General features: G+C 37.2%; 1 protein-coding gene across 8 annotated transcripts in view; it reads left to right on the top strand.

Moving 5' to 3' along the window:
* RGS22 (regulator of G protein signaling 22) overlaps positions 1-22,619 on the top strand; it is a 235,743-nt gene that overhangs the window by 55,305 nt on the left and 157,819 nt on the right. For all 8 annotated transcript variants that reach the window (XR_005211587.1, XM_037802561.1, XM_037802562.1 and 5 more), the window contains one exon: positions 8,527-8,701. Coding sequence is in view for 7 of the 8 variants with exons in the window: in XM_037802561.1 (XP_037658489.1) it covers positions 8,527-8,701 (175 nt within the window). In the remaining variant the exon portion in view is untranslated. The remainder of the gene's footprint in view (positions 1-8,526; positions 8,702-22,619) is intronic.

The raw sequence follows: 22,619 nt of genomic DNA, 5'->3' as shown, positions 1-22,619 counted from the left end.
TGGCTGAGACAGATAAATCACAGCATAGAATTCTTCCATGCAGTGGAGGATGTTGCCCCTTCCTTACTGGTATGGCAGGCTGACTCAGAGTCTCTCCCTGGTGGGAAACAGAAACCTTCTCTACTAGGAGCAGGAGAAAGGGAGCTCAACCACGCTCCAGTTATAGATTTGATTAACAAATTCAGACTGCTAAATACCAGCTCTCAGCACAGATAAATCTACAATGCAAGCAAGAAATAAATTCTATATCAGATCTGCTCCCAGCAGGGAGAAGGCAGGGCTGGTGTAAAAAAAAAAAAAACAAAAAATAGGCTTCTGGAATTGGCTGAGCTCAGAATACTGGAAAAGGGCTATGCCCCAAGAAAAGGGGCACATATAGCCGGGTACCAACTCCAGCTCTTGATTGGCGAACCCTGGGCAGTTGGGGACTGGTTCTGAGAACAGATTTTTTTCTTTCTTTCTGTTTTTTTTTTTTAAAGCAGCCCATAAAGAAAGCAGTAGGCTTCCTCCGTTTTCATCCCTGCCCCAGGCAAGGGTGGAAGTAGGGCTGAATGAAAAACAAAGCAATTGGGTGGCAGAGATAGTTCCATGAATGGCATATCTTCCATCAGAAAGGGAGGGGCAGGGTACAGCAAAGTGATAGCTCTCACTTAGAGAATTTAGACCCTAGAGGCTGTGATATCAGTGCAGTTTCAACCTACGAAAAGGGGAGCCCAGCTTGACTGAAACATGCTCCTGGTGGGGGAAATTGGGCCTTCTTGAGATTCCTGTAACTTTTCCAGTCTGCAGGGAAAAAGGGGTTGAAGAATGTCTACTGCAACCGCCCCCCTCCAAAAAAAAAAAAAAAAAAAAAAAAAAGAGGGTGGGCAAGACCCTCAAGCACAGAGAGTAACTTATTTAGAGAATTCAGACCCCAGAAGCTGGAAAACAGAAACAGTTTCAGCCTCTGTCTCTACCAGGACCCTGACAGGGGCAGGGTCTGCTGAGAATTAAAGGCACAGTACCACTTTAGACCCGTAGGGAGCCACAGGCTGACAAGCACTATCTGCTGGGCAGGACAGGAAAAGCACAGAATTAAGAGACTTCACAGGAAAGACTGGCTCCTGTTGGGTCTCATCCCTAGAGAGCCTTGATACTGATTACACTCTATTCATAAGTCCTGGGCCTGTTTTGTCTGTCCTCCCAGAGCCAGACCTCCAGGTAAAAGTTACTAGAGGTAATGAAAGGAGTGTAAAACATTTAGAGGCAAAAACAAAACAAACAACAGATCAACATTCCCTGAGGACGAGAGGGAAGAGAAAGCTTTTTCCTGGGGGTGGAACAACTACACACAAAAAAGGGAAATCAAAAAAACTTCCATATAAGCAGGGAAAGAATCAGAAAAATAAGAGCTGAAAAATTCCTATCAGTTAAACAGAAGCTATACTAGAGGTCTAGAATAAGTTGAACCATATGTCAAAGAACAGAGAACAAAGCCAACCAACAGGAATACCCTAGACAAAAGAGAGAAAACTACTTCGTGAATAAACTAACCAGGAAAATCAGATGTCTAGAGACCAGCAACAAATCACAAGTCATACTAGGAAGCATGAAGTTATGGCCCAGTCAGTGGGACAAATTAAAACATCAGACAAGTCATAGGAGTTGAAACAACTCATTAAAGATGTTCAAGGAAATCTTCTAAATCAAGTCAACGAGTTGAAGGAAAATGTGGCAAAAGAAATGAAGGATATAAAGAAGACACTGCAAAAAAAAAGAAAAACTTATGGGTGAAAGGCACAATAGAAGAGAATGAAGACATACAACAGCAGATTTGAAGAGCCAGAAGAAAGAACTAGTGATCTAGAGGACCAGACATCTGAAATCCTACTCACAAAAGAACAGATAGGGAAAAGAATGAAAAAATATGAGCAGAGTCTCAGGGAATTGAATGACAAAATGAAGCACACGAATATACATGTTATGGGTGTCCCAGAAGGAGAAGAGAAGGGAAAAAAGGCAGAAAGAATAACTGAGGTAATAATCACTGAAAATTCCCCAACTCTTATGAACGACATAAAATTACAGGTCGAAGAAGCATAGCATACCCCGAACAGAATAGATCCAGATAGACCTACTCCAAGACACTCACTAATCAGATTGACAAATGCTAAAGACAAAGAGATAATTCTGAAAGCAGCAAGAAAAAAGTGATCCATCACATACAAGGGAAGCTCAATGAGACTAAGTGTGGATTTCTCAGTAGAAACCATGGATGTAGGAAGGCAGTGATATGATATATTTAAGATACTGAAAGAGAAAAACTGCCAACCAAGAAGTCTATATGTGGCCACACTGTCCATCCCTACAAGGGAAGCTTGCTAAGACTAAGTGCAATTTCTCAGCAGAAACCATGGAGGTGAGAAGGCAGTGGTTTGATATATTTAAGATACTGAAAGAGAAAAACTGCCAACCAAGAATCCTATATCCAGGAAAACTGTCCTTCAGAAATGAGGGAGAGGAGGAGAAGAGAAAATGGCAGCATAGAGAGGAGTGGAAGTCTGTTAGTCCCCCCAGAGCAACTAATAAAAAATGAGGAACAATCAATAAAAGATCTGGAATAACTGCCGGGAGATGACTGCTACTGTCCACACATTGTGCAACAATCTGAAATGGGAGAAATGCCTGAGATTGCAGCATAAAATCTGTAAGTAAAAACCGTGGACCTGAGCTGAGAGCCCCTTCCCTCATGGCAGCCTGAACTGTAAAGCCTCACAGTGCTAGAGAGCAGCACTCTCTGAACAAGCGAATATACCTCAGCCCAGCTCCAACTGGGGTTTTAATGTTAACTGCTCAATACAAACTACAAATCCCCAATGAGCAGACAGAGGCTTTTGGTGACGACTGACCTTGGAGAGTCAGGGGACATATCTGTCTCGGGATGGGGAGCCCAAAGGATTGGGTGCTATCTCTGGCTGATGGGTGAATCTAGGAGCTTTAGATTGACCCTGAAATGGGGCTTTTTGTCCCTTTCTCTCTCTTGCAACCTGGGTGGCTCAGTGGAGAAAGCCTCAACCATTTTCAGCTCGCAGTGCTCTGCAGTAGAGAAAGCCTCAGGCATTTTAAACTCATAGCACTCTGACCCAGACAAGGGTGGAGATAGCAGAGTCAGAGAAACAAATAATCTATTTATATGCAAATGACCTCTCTCTAGGGGGCGTATCTTCCCAAGAGGAAAGAGGTGGGGCCCAGCTCTACTACCCACTTTGCATTCAGAACCGGACCCCAGAGCCTGGGGGAAAACAGCCGCAGGCCACACCTCCTTACCCTAGTCTGGAGCGACAGGCTGACAGCCACCACCTGCTGGGCAGAAAAGCACAGGTTGTGTCATCCTTTAAGACACACCATCAGGGAAGCTGGATACTGAGTATTTCTTCCTTCTGGGACCTGAGGCTGTTCTCATCTGGCAAAACCTGATTGGGGTGGTCAAGGAGGTCAGATGCCTAGACAACAGAAGACTGCAACCTACACTAAGAAAAGTGAAGTTATGGCCCAGTCAAAGGAACAGACTTACACTTCAGCTGAGATACAGGGTATGAACAAAACCATCTTAAAAAAAAAATGGATTGATGATGACACCTTGAGGACAATATACTGAGTGAAATAAGCCAGACACATAAGGACAAATATTGCAGGGTCTCACTGATAGGAACTAATTATAATATGTAAACTCATTGACATGAAATACAAGGTACTAAGATATAGAACTAGGTTAAAGAATGGGGAGTGGCTGCTTAGTATGAGCAGCATGTTCAACTAGGTTGAACTTAAATGTTTGGAAATGATCAGAGGTGACGGTAGCATGTTGTGAGAATAACTAACAGTGCTGACTGCGTGAAGGTGATGGAAAGGGGAAGCTCAGAGTCATGTATGTCACCAACAGGAAAGTTGGAGGTTAAAAGATGGGAATGTATAAAATAGTGAACCTTGTGGTGGGCAATGTCTGAGATTAACTGTTACAAATGCTAGAAATCTCTTCCATGAACTAGAACAAATGTATGACATTACAACTAGAAGTTAATAATAGAGGGGCATATAGGAAAAACTATATACCTATTGCAAACTATATACTACAATTAGTATTTCAACATTCTTTCATAAACAGTAACAAATATACTATACCAATACTATGAGTCAGCAGTGGAGGGGGGGTTGGTTAGGGGTATGGGAGAATTTGAATTTCCTTTTTTTTTGTCTTCATTTCTTTTCTGGAGTAATGAAAGTGTTCTAAAAATTGAACAAAAATTAATTGTGGTGATGGATGCACAGTTGTATGATGGTACCGGGGGCAACTGATTGTACACTTTGGGTCTTTGGGTAATTGTATGATATGTGAACAATCACAATAAAAAAATGAGGGAGAGTTTAAAATATTTACAGATAAAGAGAAACTGAGTTTGTGAACAAGAAACATGCCCTATAAGAAATACTAAAGGGAGTGCTACAGGCAGATAGGAAAAGACAGGGGAAAGAGGTTTGGAGAAGGGTATAGAAAGGGAGATTATCAGTAAGGGTAACTAAAAGGGTAAAAAGAAAATAAAAATAAGATGACATGTAAAATCCAAAGGACAAAATTGTTGAAGAAAGTAGTAAGCAGCCTAGGAAACTAAACATGCAGAATGTAACCTTTTGAGACTGACTTCTGTCAGTCATCATAATGCCTTTGAGATTCATGCAAATTGTTGCATGTATCAATAGTTTATATATATATTTTTAAGTTTAGCTTTCCAGTTGTTCATTATTGGTATATATTTGTGTATACGCTATTGGAGAGAGCAAAAGTCTTCCCAGTTTCAGCTGCTATTCTCAAATTGGCCTGCTATGCTTTTCTGGCTCTTGCTAATGTCCAGTTCTCAAGTCCATGAGATGCTGCCCCATGCTTCCTTTTCTTCCTCTCAGATAGTAGTACCATGCAAGTGTTAATGGATGATGGTGGTTTGCACTCACCTGCTTGTATTATGGTGCTTGTGAGGATACCTTGTCATTCATTTTGTTGTAAATGTTGTCCATGGGTTTTTGGTTTTGCTGTACAGTTGTCCTGCTGTTTTTATGGAGGGATTCTGAGAGATTGAAAAATAATGCTGCTGCCATTGCCATTTTCCCAGAATCCTCTCTTTCCCCTTTTCTTGATTTAGCTAAATCCTTTGTGTTCTTTAAAACTCAGCTCAACTGTGTCTTAGTTTTCCAGCTGCTGCAACAAATAACATACAATGCGTTGACTTAAACAATGAGAATTTATTGGCTCACAGTTTTGAGGCTGGAAGATGTCCAAAACTGAAGTGTTAACAAAGGTGAAAACTTTGGCATTCTGGGACCAGCTGTCAGTGATCCTTGGTCCTTGGCTTTTTGTCACATGGCAATACACATGGCGGCATCTTCTCCTTTCTCTTCCAGGTTCCCTTGACTTCTAGCTTCTGCTCCTCCATGTGGCTTTGTCTTCATAAAGACTCCAGTAATAGGGTTAAAGGACTTATTCACACCCACAAGAATGGATTAAGATTAATAACTTGTTTTTTCCAGGGGTACATAATTCAACCTACCACAAATGACAAAGATACTAATCTTCATGCTTCCATAATATTCTATAAGCATTTCTATCATAGCACCAATATCATATACTATAATTATTTACTTATCTCTTTCACTGGATTGTAAAATATTCTAGGTCAGGGACTGTGTCTTACTCAATTTTGTATCCCTTGTACAGTGCCTCAAGGATAGTCAATACATAGTGTATAATTTTTGAATAGATAAAGGAAAAGATTTATGAAGGAAGACCTGGATAAGAATGCGAAGGGCCTCTTCTTAGGGCAATATTCAGAAGTTTGAAATTTACACTTTAGGAAATTAAGATCTGATGAAATTTTAAATCCTTGTTCTCTTATTAATAGATTTTTTCTTTAAAGAGGTGGAGAGATCAATTAGGAGTCTAGATTAAAAGATCAAGCACAGGTGAAGGGGTTCTGTAGAGATGGAGAGGAACAGATTTGATAGAGATTTTGGAAATGGTGTCTGTAGAATTCAGTGGCTAATTGGATGTGTGGTCTGAAGAAAGGAAGATGTCAAGAATAACCCCAGGTTTACACTTGGACTGTTTGGTGGATGATGTGTCACCCAGGAAGAGGAGCATATTTGAGGAATGGAGAGGAGAGAGAATGTGTTGGTTTGGGACATGTTGAATTTGGAGGGCTTAAATGAAGATATCCAGTAGTTGACTGACAGTAGAAGTCTCGAGCTCTGGAGAAATTCGAGGTAGAGATAAAATTTTTGAGCTGTCCTCTAAAATTAAGTTTTCCCTTGTTTTAAAAAAAATCACTGTAACATCCTTTTCCTATTATCTGTTTGTAGCAGTCATTGAATGCCTATGTTCAGTGTGTTTTATCCAAATTTGTGATTTTTAAAAACATTTAAAAATAAAATTTAGTATCATTATGAACAATGCATAAAATATTAACAGTTTAATGAATATTTTAAAGCAAACCCTTGTGTAACCACCTTATGAGTGAGGAAATGGAATATTGCCGAGACCCTCAAAGGGTCCTTCCTGATCACAACATCCCCATGCCCCTCAGAGGTCATCACAGTCCTGACTTTTGTGATTACCTTCTTGTGTTCCTACATAGTTTAACCAACCGTGTTTGAAATCATGTTATATGCATTCTTTTTCTCTTTTGTCAATACTTACATTTGTGAGATTCATTTTAATTGCATTTAAGAGTAGTGAATTCATTTTCATTGCTTGGTTTGGTATTCTGCTCCATGAATATACCACAATTTATTTGCTGTTTTTTTGGACATTTGGGTTGTTTACTATTGTTTGCGAGGCATATTATTGTACATGCGTCCATTTTTCCAAAGTAATTGTACCAATTTGCACTCCAACAGAATATGAGAGTGCCTGTTGCTCCATATCCATAGTAACATTTGATATTATATTTTTACTTTTCCCAATTTTGGTATGTCATTGGTATCTTGTGGTTTTAACTTGTATTTCGCTAATAACTAGTGAGGTTGATAAACTTTTTGATGTTTAATCATCATTTAGATTTCAATTTTCATACCTCCTTGCTAATTTTTCTATTGGTTGTCTCTATTTCATTATTGATTTGTAGGAATATATATGTCTATGTATATGCATGTATGATGTTTGTATATGATAAAGGTACTTCATGGTAATTATGTAACAAATATCTTCTCTCACTCTCTAGATCTTGAGAATTAAGATGTACACAATCAGAGTATTTGACAACTTGTATAACAGAAACCTGAAAAATAATACATTACCAGTTTAGGATTATGCAATTTATTTCACACTATTTGATGAATTAACATAGTGGCAAATCAAAGATTAATGCTGTATGAATGAAATAAGAATGCAAGATTAGAATGGTTGGGGTGGCAGGGACTTAGGGAGTCATAAGAATACATTCAAGTGATATGAATCATAAAATTGAGGCACCTGGATTTTGTGGCCATCACATGTAAGACTTGTTGATAAGGGTCTTATAAATATGCGCACTTACTGGTTGACATCCAAATATGAGGTAATTTTGGATACAGGTATTTCCAAGTCTGCAAGTAAATGTTCTGAAATATAGTATAGAATGACCACATAGATCTATATAAGGTGTTTTCTAATCCTAAACTAAGTAGGGACTTTGGATTCTCTTCTACTCCCAGTCTGCTCACATCAGGAAGATATCTATCATTTTGCTATTTTAAGTGAGGCAGTTTTCTATCAGACCCTGAAAGACATGGACTAGGGAGTAGACATTGGGCTGTGGCATCAGGGGAAAAACCTGGTCCAAGCAGCAATTAGCAGCAGACCCTGACAGCTGGGGTAACTTTATATCCAATAAAAAGTTAGTCCACAGACTGAATACGAAGATATCCATCTAGTTGCGTGGTCTTAATACTGTGCCAAACATTCGTTTTCCTAACTTCCTGGCAGTAGTGTTGGTCTTTCGTTCATAATCACTTGTTTTAAAATTCTTGCCTTCAAACTTAAGTATTGAAAATAGATAATATGAATCACAACCCACATTAGTAGTATACGTTAGCATTATGATAAATGTTTATATATTTAAAAATGTGAACTTCATCTTCTAGTTTTTATCTTGATACTATAGATAAATACTAAGCTGCTTTAAAATGATCACAGGTACATTTTATGTTCATTTTACTAGAACTATAATTTATATATAGGTTTCTTATCAAACAGGTAGTAATTTGAACATAATTTTATTTATGATTTTTTTTTTCTTAATGTATACTGCCTTTTTATAAGAGTGAATGGGACTGCAGGTCAAGTCACATATAGAAAAAAACATTTTTTAAAAGGCTAGGCAGCAGAAAAAGACGTAGAAATGATTAGAAAAGTGGTGTATCAAGAGAGAGAATTGTAAGCACAACTATAATACATTTGTAGGCTTTTGATTTTAAGGCTTAACGTCTAATTTAATTTAAGTTTCTTTTTCCTCTCAATAGGGCACCAAGATTCTGTGTTACTCATTCATCCTCAACAAAACATGCTAGTGCTGAACTAAAATTCTGGCACCTCCGGCAAGAGAAACCGAGAAAGGATATTGACCCTTTTCCACAAATAGCAACCCTCCTGCCACTGAGACCTAAATCTTGCATTCCACAGATATCTGAGATCCAGGTAGTGTTCATTGATTCTTTGACCTCTTTATTAAGTTTATCGTAAAAATCAAATTCATGATTGGGTTTGTGTGCTCTGTTATCTAAGTAAGTTTCATTATAAGCTTTGCTGTTGATGTTGTTAATGCATGTGCTCCAACAATTAGGAAGTAAGAAAATGTAGTGCCAAAATGTACTATTTTGTAGGCCAAATATGAAATATTTGAAATAGGTAAATTAATAGAAACAGAAAGCAAATTGGTGGTTGCTAGGTGCTGAAGATTGGGAGCAAAGGGGAGTGACTGCTCTCCACTGGGTTTTCTTTAGGGGTGATGAAATGTTTTGGAACTAGAAAGAGGTGGTGGTTGGACAACAGTATGAATATTCTAAATGCCACTGAATTGTATACTTTAAAATGGTTAATTTTATGTTGTGTGAATTTCAGCTCAATGAACATAAAAAATTAAAAAAAAGAAGCATAAATACAAGAGTAATTTTTTCCTTTTCTGGACTCACTAAATATTATTTCAATGCCTTCCCTTAGGAATCCTTTTATTTCTTGGCATAATTATGACAGTGGCTGTCCATATCTTTTCTACTTCCTTAACATTTCAAAATTTTATCTTGTCTGAAAACTCAGTAAATGACCTTATCCCTTACTTCAGTCATTTCCAATTTTTTTGCTTATATACCTCCTGAAAATATGCCTAAACTAATTTTGAAGAACTGTATTACCGCTTTACACTTTCAGTTGACTTCTGTACTTTTTCATCAAAAGTTAAAATAGTTGTAAAGGATAATAGTTTCCAATACATTATAAATACATTTAAAAGTAAGGTTTTTGAATAATTTTAAAATATATACCCAAAGGATTCCAAATACCATAGCAATTTGATATCCACTGTTACCCATTTAAAAAATATGAAACAAAATCTTCCTCTTGGAAATTTTTATTACTCCTCCTTCTCTGTAAACTTTTATTTTCATTTCTCATCCTCCACAGAATTTTATCTAGTATATTTTATGCACAAATGTCTTTTATTGATCACACTAACAAAGTAGCAAAAATATGTGTATTAGTCTCCTAGGGCTGCCACAACAAAGTACCATATTCTGGGTGGCTTAAAAAAATTTGTTCTCTATAGTTCTGGAGGCCAGAAGTCCAAACTCGAGGTGTTTGTAAGGCCAGGTTCTCTCTGAAGCTCTAGGAGAGGAACCTTCCTTTCCTCCTCTTAGCTTCTCATGGTTATTGGCAATCCTCGACATTTCTTGGTTTGTGGCAGCATAATTCCAATCTCTGCCTCCATCTTCACATGGCTGTCTTCTCTCTGTGCCTATTTCTGTGCCCGCATTTCCATTATCTTATATGGACACCAATCATATTGGATTAGGGACCATCCAAAACCAGTATGACCTTATTTTAACTAATTACAAATTCAAAACTGTATTTCTAAATAAGGTCACATTGACAGGTATCAGGGGTTAAGTATTGCTAGTATTATATATAAAAGTTAGATTTTGTTGGGAATGCAACTCTTAATGAGATGAATGGGGTTTTGAGAAAAAAGTTCATGAGTCTATAGATGAATCATACTTACTATTACAAGAATGAAATATGGTTCAGCAGCAATTCTGTTCCTACTTTTTTGGTTGTGTAGATTTAAGTGCTAAGAAATCTTTTTCTCTTAAATAAGTAGATAGGAATAAAAGATGTTTTATTAGAGTGATATCATAAATTCTTTGATGCCCCAAAGTCCAGAGCTACATAATGATCTCTCATTAAGCATTATTTTTACATACCTATCATTTGACAACTCGATTAGGTCCTTCAGTTTTGTTGAAATAAAAGGATTAGTAAACAACTTCACTTACATAGGCTTTATTATGCAGTGATTAGAGTCACTTTCTCAATTTTGGTGATGTATATTAAATAATCCTTACCAAGACTTATCAAGTGACTATTAATTATATCTGTTTGTCTTTCATTTACATGCACCTTGTTGAACCAGTAAGGGTTAGGGAAAATTAAAATACTGTTAATTTAAGTAAACTTTTGCCAATACAGTATATTTGATAAAATGCTTTTATCTTAGCACATGCTTTAATATTTTTGTCAAAATTTAGTTCATCCAATTATGGAAATGTATGCTTGATAACCTATTTGGCAGTCTGTCTGCATTGCCAATCAGTCATATAAAACTGACTTTTTGACAGAAAAAGCCTTATTTCTTTTTTTTTTTTTACTGAGTCAGGGAAATTTAAATTCAATACAATGATTAAATGGGGATCATAGATATGTCTGGCTGTCATTGTCTTTTTTTTTTTTTATTTGAGAAGTTGTGGGCACACAGAACAATCATGCATAAAATACACGATTCCCATACCCAACCACCCTACCACCACCACTTCCCTTGGTGAGGAAAATTTGTTACAGTTGATGAATTCTGTTTTTTAAACAGTAGTTACATTTGTTACAATTGATGAACGATTATTAAAGTAGTACTATTAACTATTGTCCATGGTTTACATAGGGGTATTTTTCCCCTTATTCCCAACTTATTATTTATTTTTTTCATGCATGTCTTTATTTGATTACTCATCTGCCCATACACTTGATGAAGGGGTGTCAGTCACAAGGATTTACAATCACATGGTCACAAGATAAAAGCTACATAGTTATACAATCATTATCAACAATCAAGGCTATTGGATTACAGTTTCGCATTTTCAGGTTTTCCTCTGGCTATTCTGAAACACTAGAAACTAAAAAGAAGTATCTATATAATGAGTCAGTAGTCTTAATCATTTGTTAAATCCTAATTTCTCCATTATAACTCTTCCCTCTCATTTGATCATTCTCTCAATCTTCAGGGAAATCTGGGCCAGGACCAGTCTAACTTTGCTGAAAAGGGGTATCAACATTATGGGGTAGAGGAATGAAACTGGTTGATGTTCTTGGAGAGACTGGCACCTCTGGGTTGCAGGGCTTATCTGGCATAGGAACAATCTGGAAGCTTGAAGTTTCTGAAAAAATAAACTTGATGATTAAAACTTGTAAAGAGTCTTAGATAGAGCCTAGGCTATTCTTCAGAGTTTTCAGGAATACTGTTGATTGGGACTTGGCATACTGTGGTAAATTGCAATATCTGGCTGAAGCTTGCATAAGGGTAACCTCCAGAATGACATCTCAACTCTATTTGAAATCTCTTAGCCACTTAAACTTAATTTTGTTTCATTTTTTCCCCCTTTTGGTCAAGAAGGCATTGCCAATCCCATGATGTCAGGCCCAGGCTCATCCCTGGGAGTCATATCCCACATTGCCAAGGAGACTCATATCCCAGGAGTCATGTCCCACTTTGCAGGGAGGGTAGTGAGTTTATTTACAGAGTTTGGCTTAGAGAGAGAGGCCACATCTGAGCAATAAAAGGGTTCTCTGGGGGTGACTCTTAGGCATAATTATGCTTACTTCATTTTTAAGTTCAAATAGATGTGTTATTATGTGTCCTCATGATGACCACTTCATTTCTAAATTCCAAGTTAGCTTCTAAGTAGATAGATAAACAGATAGCCATCCAGCCTTGCCATGAGTTTCTTGTCTGGAGTAAATAAAGTGCTGCTTGCTTTCAATAGTTCAATAATTGAAAAATATCTCAGACTCTACCTTTGTTTAGTGCTTTGGAGGATTTTACACTCTCAGCCAATGCACCATAGTAAGATTCAGGATTGGTGCTTAAGAAGTGTTTCTTTGATTTTTCTTTTCTTTTCTTTTCCTTTTTGTGGGAGTAGAGCCATTGTGAAAGAGGAAAGCCAAATGAAGTTTCATCTTCCAGCATGTTCTCAAGAAGATCAGTTTTAGGAAAGCATACACATAGAAGTTAAGGATATGGAAATAGATTTTGATACGAAGTTTTTTCCATTATCTCTTGGAAAGATTTTTGCACCCAAGTTGAAGCCTAATTTACTGAATGAGCCTTTGACTGGGAACATCTTCCTCTATTCCGTTATTGTTTCTAAAGCTAACTCCTTCATAATTTCTCTTAAATCTGTTTCCAATAAAAATATATTTTAAACCTGGTGTGGGCCTAAGAGTTCACTGGGATCTTGTGGTTACTCCTAAGTGGTTCCCTTACATTTTAGATTTTTCACTTTTCTTGTTTAACATATATATACTACTTTAATGATACTGTGTCTTTTCTCAAATCCAACCTTGGCCATTTTCAAATAAATTTATGAACTTATATGAAATGGACACATTCCTTGAAAGACACAAATTAACAAAACTTACTCAAGAAGAAATAGATAACCTGAATATTTCTATTCTATTCTATTCTGTTAAAGAAATTGAATTTGTAGTTGAAAACCTTCCTGCAAAGAAAACTCCAAGGCCCAGCTGATTTTACAGAAGATTCTACCAAACATTTAAGGAAGAAATATTACCACTTCTAAAGAAAATCTTCCAAAAAATAGAACAGGAAGGGACATTTCCCAACTCATTATATATGACCACAATTATCTTGCTACCAAAAACAGAGAAAGATATTACAGGAAAGAAGACCACAGAATAATATCCTTCATGAACATAGATTCTCACCTCAAATTTATGAATACTAGCCTCAAGTGCACTTGAGTACCACCTAGAGACCCTATTTCTCATTTCCTAGGTCCATTTATTCTCCCAATTCCTATATGCCCATTTCATACCTTTTTTCCCCACTGCTTCAAACCTCCAAAATATCTTCTTCCATCCCCGCAATCAGCTGTTAAGCCTGTTTTTTATTTCAATAGAAGCAAACTGAAGACAGTACCAGTAGAATTTGAGTCCGGATGCCATCCTCTCTTAAATTTCTTCTTACTTCATTGGTCATTCCTTCTTAGTCTTGTTTCTTTCTCATTTTCCCAGCTTTATAACTGTATACTTGATGATCTCTTCCAGCCAGACCCATGATTTTAAATACCATACATATTTTAATGATTCCCAAATTAATATCTTTAGCCCAGATCTCTCCTCTGACCTCCAGTCTCATTTATCTGTCTATTCAAGATTTCTGTAAGCATCTCAAATGTAATATATCCATCCCAAAACTGCTGCTCCTGCAGTTTTTCCAATTTTCTATAAATGCCACTTCCATCCTTCAACTTGTTGATATAAAAAGTTCATCTTTTTATTAGATTACACTTCTAGTCTCTAATCAGATCCTATCAGCTTTTCATTGATAATACATCCAGAATCTGACCACCCTTTATCATCTCTGCTGCTACCATCCTGGGCCTCTCACTAGATCATTAAAATAAGTTGCTGAGAGATTTCAGATGGAGGTGAGAGGTTATTCTGGAGGTTGTTCTTACGTCTTACATAGATATTCCTTTTTAGTTTTCAGTATATTAGAATAGCTAGAAGGAAATACCTGAAACTGTTGAACTGCAACCAGTAGCCTTGATTCTTGAAGATGAGTGTATGACTATATAGCTTATAGGGTGTGACAGTGTGATTGTGAAAAACCTTGTGGCTCACACTCCCTTTATACAATGTATGGACATGAGAGTAGAAAAATGGGGACAAAAAAGTAAATGAATATTAGGGGGGATGGGATGTTTTGGGTGTTCTTTATTACTTTTATTTTTATTTTTGTTACTTGTTTTTAGAGTAATGAAAATGTTCAAAAATTGATTGTGGTGATGAATGCACAACTATATGATACTGTGGACAATTGATTGTACACTTTGGATGATTGTATGGTATGTGACTATATCTCAATAACATTGCAAGGGGGAAGAAACTATCTTGGAGGCAAAAACAAAAACAAACAAACAAACTAAAAACCTCTTCCCAATTCTACAAGTATTCCTGCTTCCCTCTTTGTTCCCTTGTAGTGTGTTCTTTATCAAGCCCTCAAATTGATCCTTTAAAACTAGACTCATTGGTTTAGAATTCCCCAGTGGCCTCTTCTCTCAGAACAAAACCAAAAGTCTTTACAAAGACTTTGCAAGCTCCTGCTAACTTTCTGACCTCATTTCCTTCACTCTTTTCCAACTTACTCTATTCCAACTGCATTGACCCTTTTGCTGTTCTTGAACATACCAAGCAAAAACCTCAGGGTCTTTGCACTTGCTGTTCCCACTGCTGGAACACTCTTCCTCTAGATGTACACGTGACCTTCCACCTTACTTCCTTTAGGTGTCTGTTCAGCTATCATTTAATCAGAGAGGCTATCCTTTTTGATTACTCTATATAAGCACAATTATGTAAGATGGCACACATTCCCTGCATAACTATCTGTGCCCTTTGCCCTGCTTCATTTTTCTCTATTGGACTTAGTAGCATGTGATTTGTTTGTTGTCTTTCTACTACTATAAGAATGTAAGGGGCTTTTCTTTGTTAACTGCTTATCCCCAGTGCCTAGAATGTTGTCTGGCACTGCTTGGTGAATGTAAATGGAATGAATGAGTGAGGAGTAACAGCAGAATTAGAAGTAGTGAGCATTCTTTCACAATGGAGATGAATAAAATAGTACAAAAAGAAACGGGAAGAAGAAGTCCAAAAAGAGAAGAAAAGTTAACCAACTTTATAGAGAAAAAGTAAATAACTACACACTTTGGCATAGAGACACAATAACTGTAGGTAAGATCTGAATTTCAGAAGTAAAGAGACTTCCTGATCTTAGTAGCCTGTGAAGGTATCACAGAATGATAACTGTCATTGACCATAGTCACACACCACCCCTTAAAATAAAGTGCTTTATGTTCATGACATCTTACTTTGAAAGGCAGTAAGATGTGTAATATAATTAATTTTTTTATAAGAAATTTTACTTTGAGATAAGTTCAAACTTACAGGAACAATTGCAAAAACAGTACAAACCCCATACATAGAACTTCAGCATACCCCAACCCTTCTCCCCCAATACCCCGACCCACCACCTTTAACATCCTGTCACACCACCATTTCTTTCTTTCTTTCCTTCCCTCCCTCCCTCCCTCTCCCCCTCCCTATCATCCATCATCTATTGCTCTGTCTTCTGAACATAGGAGAGCAAGCTGCACACATCCTTGAAAAAACAATGTAATTCACATATACATTTCCCAGGAACAAGAACATTCTTTTATGCAATCCCATTAAGCACAGCTAAGAAGTTCAAGAAATTCAACCTTGATACAAAACTTACATTCTATATTTCCTTTTTTTTTTTTTCCTTATGTCCCATCTGTGTCCCTTTGAGCCTCCTCTCCTCCATCCTCAGATCCCATCCAGGATCATCCTTGGCATTTAATTGTCATCTATTTAGACTGCCTTTTTTTTTTTTTTCAATTGTGGAAACATATATACAGCCTAAATCTTCCCATTCCACCCCCTCCCTAGCATTCCATTAATGGGAATTAATCACATTTAGAATGTTGCAATGCTATCACCTTCCCACCGTCCCTTTCTAGAAGTTTCCCTTCACCCCAAACAGAAACCCTACACTCATTTCTTAACTCCCCATTGCCCCTTCCCCCACTTCTCAGAACCCCTGCTCTACTTTTCATTTCTATGGTCATATTCTCTAATACTTTCTTTGTGTTTACCATGGGGCTTAAATTTAACATCTTAAATCTATAACAATCTTGTTTTTCTTTGATACCAACTTAACTTCAATATGACACATAAACTGTGTTCCCCCTCATTCTCCCACTTTTATTTAGTTCTTGTCAAAAATTACACATTTTACATGGAGTCCAAAACCACTGATTTATCATTACAGTTTATGTATTTTAGATCCTGTGGGAAGTAAATAGTGGAGTTACAAATCAAAAATACAGTAGTATTGGTATTTATATTTACCATGTGATCTTTAGTGGTACCCTTTATTTCTTCATGTAGTTTCAGTCAATTGTTTAGTGTCCCTTCCTTTCAGCCTGCTCAGCTCCCTTTAGCATTTCTTATAGGACTGATCTACTTGTGGTGAAGTCCTTCAGCTTTTTTCTCTGTCGGTAGGGCTCCCTTTAGTATCTGAAGTAGGGCAGGTCTTTTATTAGCAAAATCTCAGCATTTGTTTGTCTGTGAAAAATTTAAACTCCCTCAAATTTGAAGGAGACTTTTGCTGGATAAAGTATTCTTGGTTGGAAATTTTTCTCTCTCAGAGTTTTAAATATGTCATGCCACTGCCTTCTCGCCTCCATGGTGGCCGCTGAGTAGTCACTACTTAGTCTTATGTTGTTTCCTTTGTATGTGGTGAATTGCTTTTCTCTTGCTGCTTTCAGAACTTGCTCCTTCTCTTCAGTATTTGACAGTCTGATCAGAATATGTCTTGGAGTGGGTTTATTTGGATTTATCCTATTTGGAGTTCGCTGGGCATTTATGCTTTGTGTATTTATATTGTGTATAAGGTTGGGGAAGTTTTCCCCAACAATTTCTTTGAATACTCTTCCTAGACCTTTACCCTTCTCTTCCCCTTCTGGGACACCGATGAGTCTTAAATTTGGATGTTTTATTTTATCTATCATATCCCTGAGATCGTTTCAATTTTTTCAATTTTTTTCCCCATTCTTTCTTTAGTTCTTTCATTTTCTGTTCTGTGGTCCTCAAGGAAGCTGAGTTGTTGTTCAGCTTCCTCTAATCTTGTATTATGAGTATCCAGAGTCTTTTTAATTTGGCCAACAGTTTCTTTTATTTCCATAAGATCTTCTGTTTTTTTATTTACTCTTGCAATTTCTTCTTTATGCTCTTCTAGGGTCTTCTTTATGTCCTTTATATCCTGAGCCATGCTCTTGTTGCCTGTCTGTAATTCTTTGATTAACTGTGCCAAGTACTGTGTGACTTCTGATCTTTTGATTTGGGTGTTTTGGTTTGGGTTCTCCATATCATCTGGTTTTATCATATGCTTTAAGATTTTCTGTTGTTTTTGGCCTCTTGGCATTTGCTTTACTTGATCCCTAATTTGACAGAACTGCAGCTTGGTGGCGTACACTTTCTCTAACTAACCAGCAGATGGCGTCCGTGAGTCACCTATTCCCCTCAAGCCAGTTCTCCCCCACTTTGTCTTTGTGGTGTGTGGGGGTCTGATTCTTGTGGGGTCCAATTAGTGCACCAAGTTTGGGTGTGTTGTTGGTGCTGTCCGCCCTGAATGTGGGGCGTGTGTCTGGGTGGTTAGGCAGGCAGGGCAGCTTTAATAATCAAACCTCCCAGGTGTTCCCGGAGATTTAAGGCTGTTGCCAGAGCCTAAGCCTTTGTTTCAGTCTTTCCACTGATTGTCTCTGCTGCTGACCCACAAGTCCTTGGTATTCGCATAGGGTCCCTAGGTCCCTAGGATTTCCGAACGGTTCCCCCTTCCCAGCTGTGCTCTTCCAGGACCTCTGCTGAGGGAGGGCCGCACCACGTCACTAGTGTGCACCAGCCTGCCATGGAAGCCCTGGGTCACTGGGCCGTGCAGGGGCGCTCCCAGCCCGCTTCAAAGATGGTTGAATGAGACGCGTTAACTTCCCAGCTTTGGGACAATCAGCTGTGGGTGTATTAAAGGCCACTGTCCACGGCCGATATTGTGGCTTGTGTGTAGTGCTGTGGGAAAGATTCCCCATCACACTGGGTTTCTTAGTGCGGCTCTGGGCTGTGGGTCTGGCCCCAGGCAGGAGTGTCCCCCACCTGCTGGGGAGATGGCTGCAAGGAATGCGGTTTTTTTTCTCCTTTTGGCTCCCCTCTGCTCCTCTGGTCTTGAGACATTCAGCAGCGAGTGTGGCAAGGGGTATCCTCCACGCCAGACACTGAGGCGTTAGCCCAGCCTGCTCCCACCGTGCTTCACTGAGCGGCTCTCCCCGTTGTATCTGCAGCCGCTCCCGGGCTTTTTTTTTTTTTTTGTAAAGAACTAGCCCATCTCCAAACGCCAGCCCACCTTTTCCCCACACCGTAGTGCGGCCGTGGGACTTTCAGCTGACTCACTCACTGGTTTCAGAATGCATGTTTCACCAGATGCATGTTCCCTGTGGATTTAGCAGACCATGTCCGGCTGGTGCATCGCTGGCAGTGGTGTTCTGGGTCGCTTTCTGGTTTTTATCTAGTATTTGTCACGGAGGTGTTTTTTTGCCCTGTCTCACCTAGCCGCCATATTAGGTTCTCCTGTAATTAATTTTTAAAGTTTTACTTCTGTAAGTAGCATTTTAAAGCTGGAGGGCTTTTACAGTTTTTCTCTGCTTGTGGTTTCTTAACCCTAGATATGCATTAGGATCACCTGGACAGTTTTAAAATATACTGATGTCTGGGTCCCACCTTCAGAGATTCTGATTTAATTGCTTTGAAATGGGTCAGGGTCGCTCTTTAAAATCAGAGGATTGGCTTGGAACCAAGGTTCTCAATCCTGTCTGAACATTAGAATCACATTTTGGAACCAGCATTTTAATAAGATTCCCAGATGAATCTCATCACATTGATGTGTGTGAAGTACTGCTTTGGGTTGATGGTTCTGGAACGTTACCATACATAAGAATCACCTGAAGAGCATGTTAAAACACAGATTCCTGGGCTCCCTCCAGAGATCAGATTCAGTAGGTCTGGGATGGGGACCAGAAATTTGCATTTTTAACAAGCTTCCTCCCAGTGACGCTGCTGGTCTGGGGACCACACTTTGACTTAGTGCCACTTTAAGGCATTTTTATTTTCTTTTCCACTGTTTTGACATTTTTCTAACCTTTGCACCTTGTGGCCTTTTTGTATACCATTCTATTGATAACTCTGATGTTTGCATTCTGCTGATAAATCTAATCCTCCTTCTTAGCCCCTGTGACTTAATGACTACTCAGAGACTAAATAATATCATATAAGTCTTGGAGGTATAGTATGGGGAACATGTCATCTGATAACATGCCAACACTAATACACATAGCATTATCAAACCAAGAGGTAAAGAGGAAGAAACAAACAAGTGGGGTACTTACTGAAAGGAGATCAAAGAAGAGAGCAGTGTCAAAGGAGCAAGGAGAATTTAGCTTGTATGAAAGAAACGTGTATGAAACATGACTTCTCATCTGTTATCTTTGGCATTTTGAGCATCATTACCATATGTTGTCTTTGATGTTTTCTAACTGGACAACTGGTTCTGATCTCACCTTCTTTTGGCAGAAAATGTTCTAAGAAATGGAACTCAATTCAGTTTTCTTTATTTTCCCCAATTTTTGGGGGTAATTAAGCTGTAATCTATATACAGTAAAATTCACCTTTATTAGTGTACAGTTTTGTGAATTTTGACACACCTATGTGTTCTGTAATTATTTTCACTATCACAATCAAAATTCTCCTAGGCCCCTGTCAGGTTTTTTTTTTTTTTTTTTTTTTCTGTCAGTCACTTTCTGAGTATTATAGGTTCCACCTAAGCCAGAAAACTGAAAGACTCTCACTTAGGCTTTTCCTTGTATGACACACTTTTAATAAGCTCAGCCCCTGTGGTCCCACTAAAAGGTATTTATTGAGAGTTGCTTAATCTCATACTGTGTTCTGTATTACTAAAACAGATATGAGCCCTGATACCCAGGAAGTTATAAGTAAAACATTCTTAAGTAATTAATTTTGTTTATAGAATTCTTCTTAAAAATTAGTGTAATTGTTAGGCACCTAGAGTGTATAGAAGATTTTATTGTTTGTTCTGGGTAACAAAACATAGTAAATGTATTCCTTGCTCTCCAGCAACATATATTACATTCTACTGGAGGTTGGCATACATAGAAAAAGTTTTTTATGTTTATTTTTCAAGTTATAAAAATAATAAAACAATTATAAATTTGAAAGCTGGAGAAAGACAAATCACTTAAGATCTCACCTACTTCTAGCCAATTATTAACTTAAATGTTTTCTCTTGGACTTCTTGTTTTAATTTTTTAGTTTTAATGCACCTATACTTTTTTCTCCTGATTAGTTTTTTTTTTTTTTTCATCTTTAAGTTGGGTTTACTCCAACTTTATTCCAAGTTTATTGCAAAGATGGTCCAATATTAGAAAAATCTGTTAGTATAATTCACAATAGTAATAAATCAAAAGAGAAAAAAATCAGATTCTGGAGGAGTATTTAATAAAATTAAAACAATTTTTGAATAACTTGGGTAGCCATGTAAGAAAAAAAAAAATCACATTCCATATCACTCTTTGCAACCCAAATTCCAGAAGAATTAAAATTTTAAATGTGGAAAATAAACCTGTAAAAGTACTGGAAGAACATGTGGGAAAATTTTTTAAATAATCTCCGACTATGAAAGGTATTTTAAAGTATGATACAAAAATCCAGAAGCAATAGAAAAAAGATGTGTTGCACTTTCATTCTATGTCTGGCAAAATATTCTCTAAAAATGTCAAAGGACAATTGAAAAAATAGGGAAAATCTTTGCAACTCCATAACAACGGAACAATTTATCTCACTAGTCAACAAACATAATGATCAACATTCATTAGCAAGCTAGGCAAAGGACAAGACAGGATAAAAAAAGGAAATGCAAACGGCTCTTAATGGTAAGAAATCCTACTCAATCTCTCATAGTGAGAGAGGTGCAATTTTAAATCACACTTTAGACATAATTTTGCATCTTTTGAGTTGCCAAATATATATATATTTTTTTAAAAAAGCTTATTAAAGCCACACTTTGGTAGGAGTATTTATCAGGTATAGGCAAAAAAATTGTACACAATGGAAGGTATGACGCAGTCTTTGAAAAGAATAACTAAGCTATATGTGTACTGTTTATTTAAGCACTATTTGTGTAAATGCGTTTGTATGTGTATTCTTTTTTTTTTTTTTTTTAATTCAGTTTTATTGAAATATATTCACAAACCATACAGTCATCCATGGTATACAGTCAACTGTTCACAGTATGATCATATAGTTATGCGTTCATCACCACAATCTATTTCTGAACATTTTCCTTACATCAGAAAGAATCAGAATAAGAATAACAAATAAAAGTGAAAAGAGAATACCCAAACCATCCCCCCATCCCACCCTATTTGTCATTTAGTTTTTACTCCCATTTTTCTACTGATTTTTTTTCAATTTTTTAACTTTGTTTATCAAAAAATTAAAAACAAACAGGCAAACAACAACCAAAAAAACCCCACAACATTTCAAACAAAGCAATGGATTAAGGAAAACAAATAACCTAAAATAACTACTTTGCTTCCAATATGTTCCTACCATACCCCAAGAAAATTAATAAACCATGTCCAAACAGAGGAGTAAGAAAAACAAATAATCTAAAATAACTACATTGCTTCCAACATGTTCCTACCATACCCCAAGAAAATTAACAACCCCTAAGAAAACAAAGGAATAAAAGAAAAAAAAAACCTAAAATAACTCTATTGCTTCCAACATGATCTTACTATATCCAAGAAAGTTTACAAACCATAATCATTCCTGAGCATTCCCATAACATTGAGATTACCCTCCATAGTTTATCTGTTCTTATTAGATTATCATTCCCCCTCCACTAATTGGTATCTCTAGGTCCCCTACATTCTACAGTATAAAACATTGTACATTTTTCACAGAATTCACATTAGTGGTAACATACAATATCTCTCTTTTTGTGCCTGGCTTATTTTGCTCAGCATTATGTCTTTTTTTTTTTTTTTTTAATCTTCATTTTATTGAGATATATTCATATACCATGTAGTCATACAAAACAAATCGTACTTTCGATTGTTCACAGTACCATTACATAGTTGTACATTCATCACCCAAATCAATCCCTGACACCTTCATTAGCATACACACAAGAATAACAAGAATAATAATTAGAGTGAAAAAGAGCAATTGAAGTAAAAAAGAACACTAGGTACCTTTGTCTGTTTGTTTCCTTCCCCTATTTTTCTACTCATCCATCCATAAACTAGACAAAGTGGAGTGTGGTCCTTATGGCTTTCCCAATCCCCTTGTCACCCCTCATAAGCTACATTTTTATACAACTGTCTTCGAGATTCATGGGTTCTGG

This window comes from Choloepus didactylus, chromosome 14 (assembly GCF_015220235.1).
Source record: "Choloepus didactylus isolate mChoDid1 chromosome 14, mChoDid1.pri, whole genome shotgun sequence".
Lineage (NCBI taxonomy): Eukaryota > Metazoa > Chordata > Mammalia > Pilosa > Megalonychidae > Choloepus > Choloepus didactylus.
The sequence above is the reverse complement of the archived record's forward strand: the minus strand, read 5'-3'. Positions and strand labels throughout refer to the sequence as shown.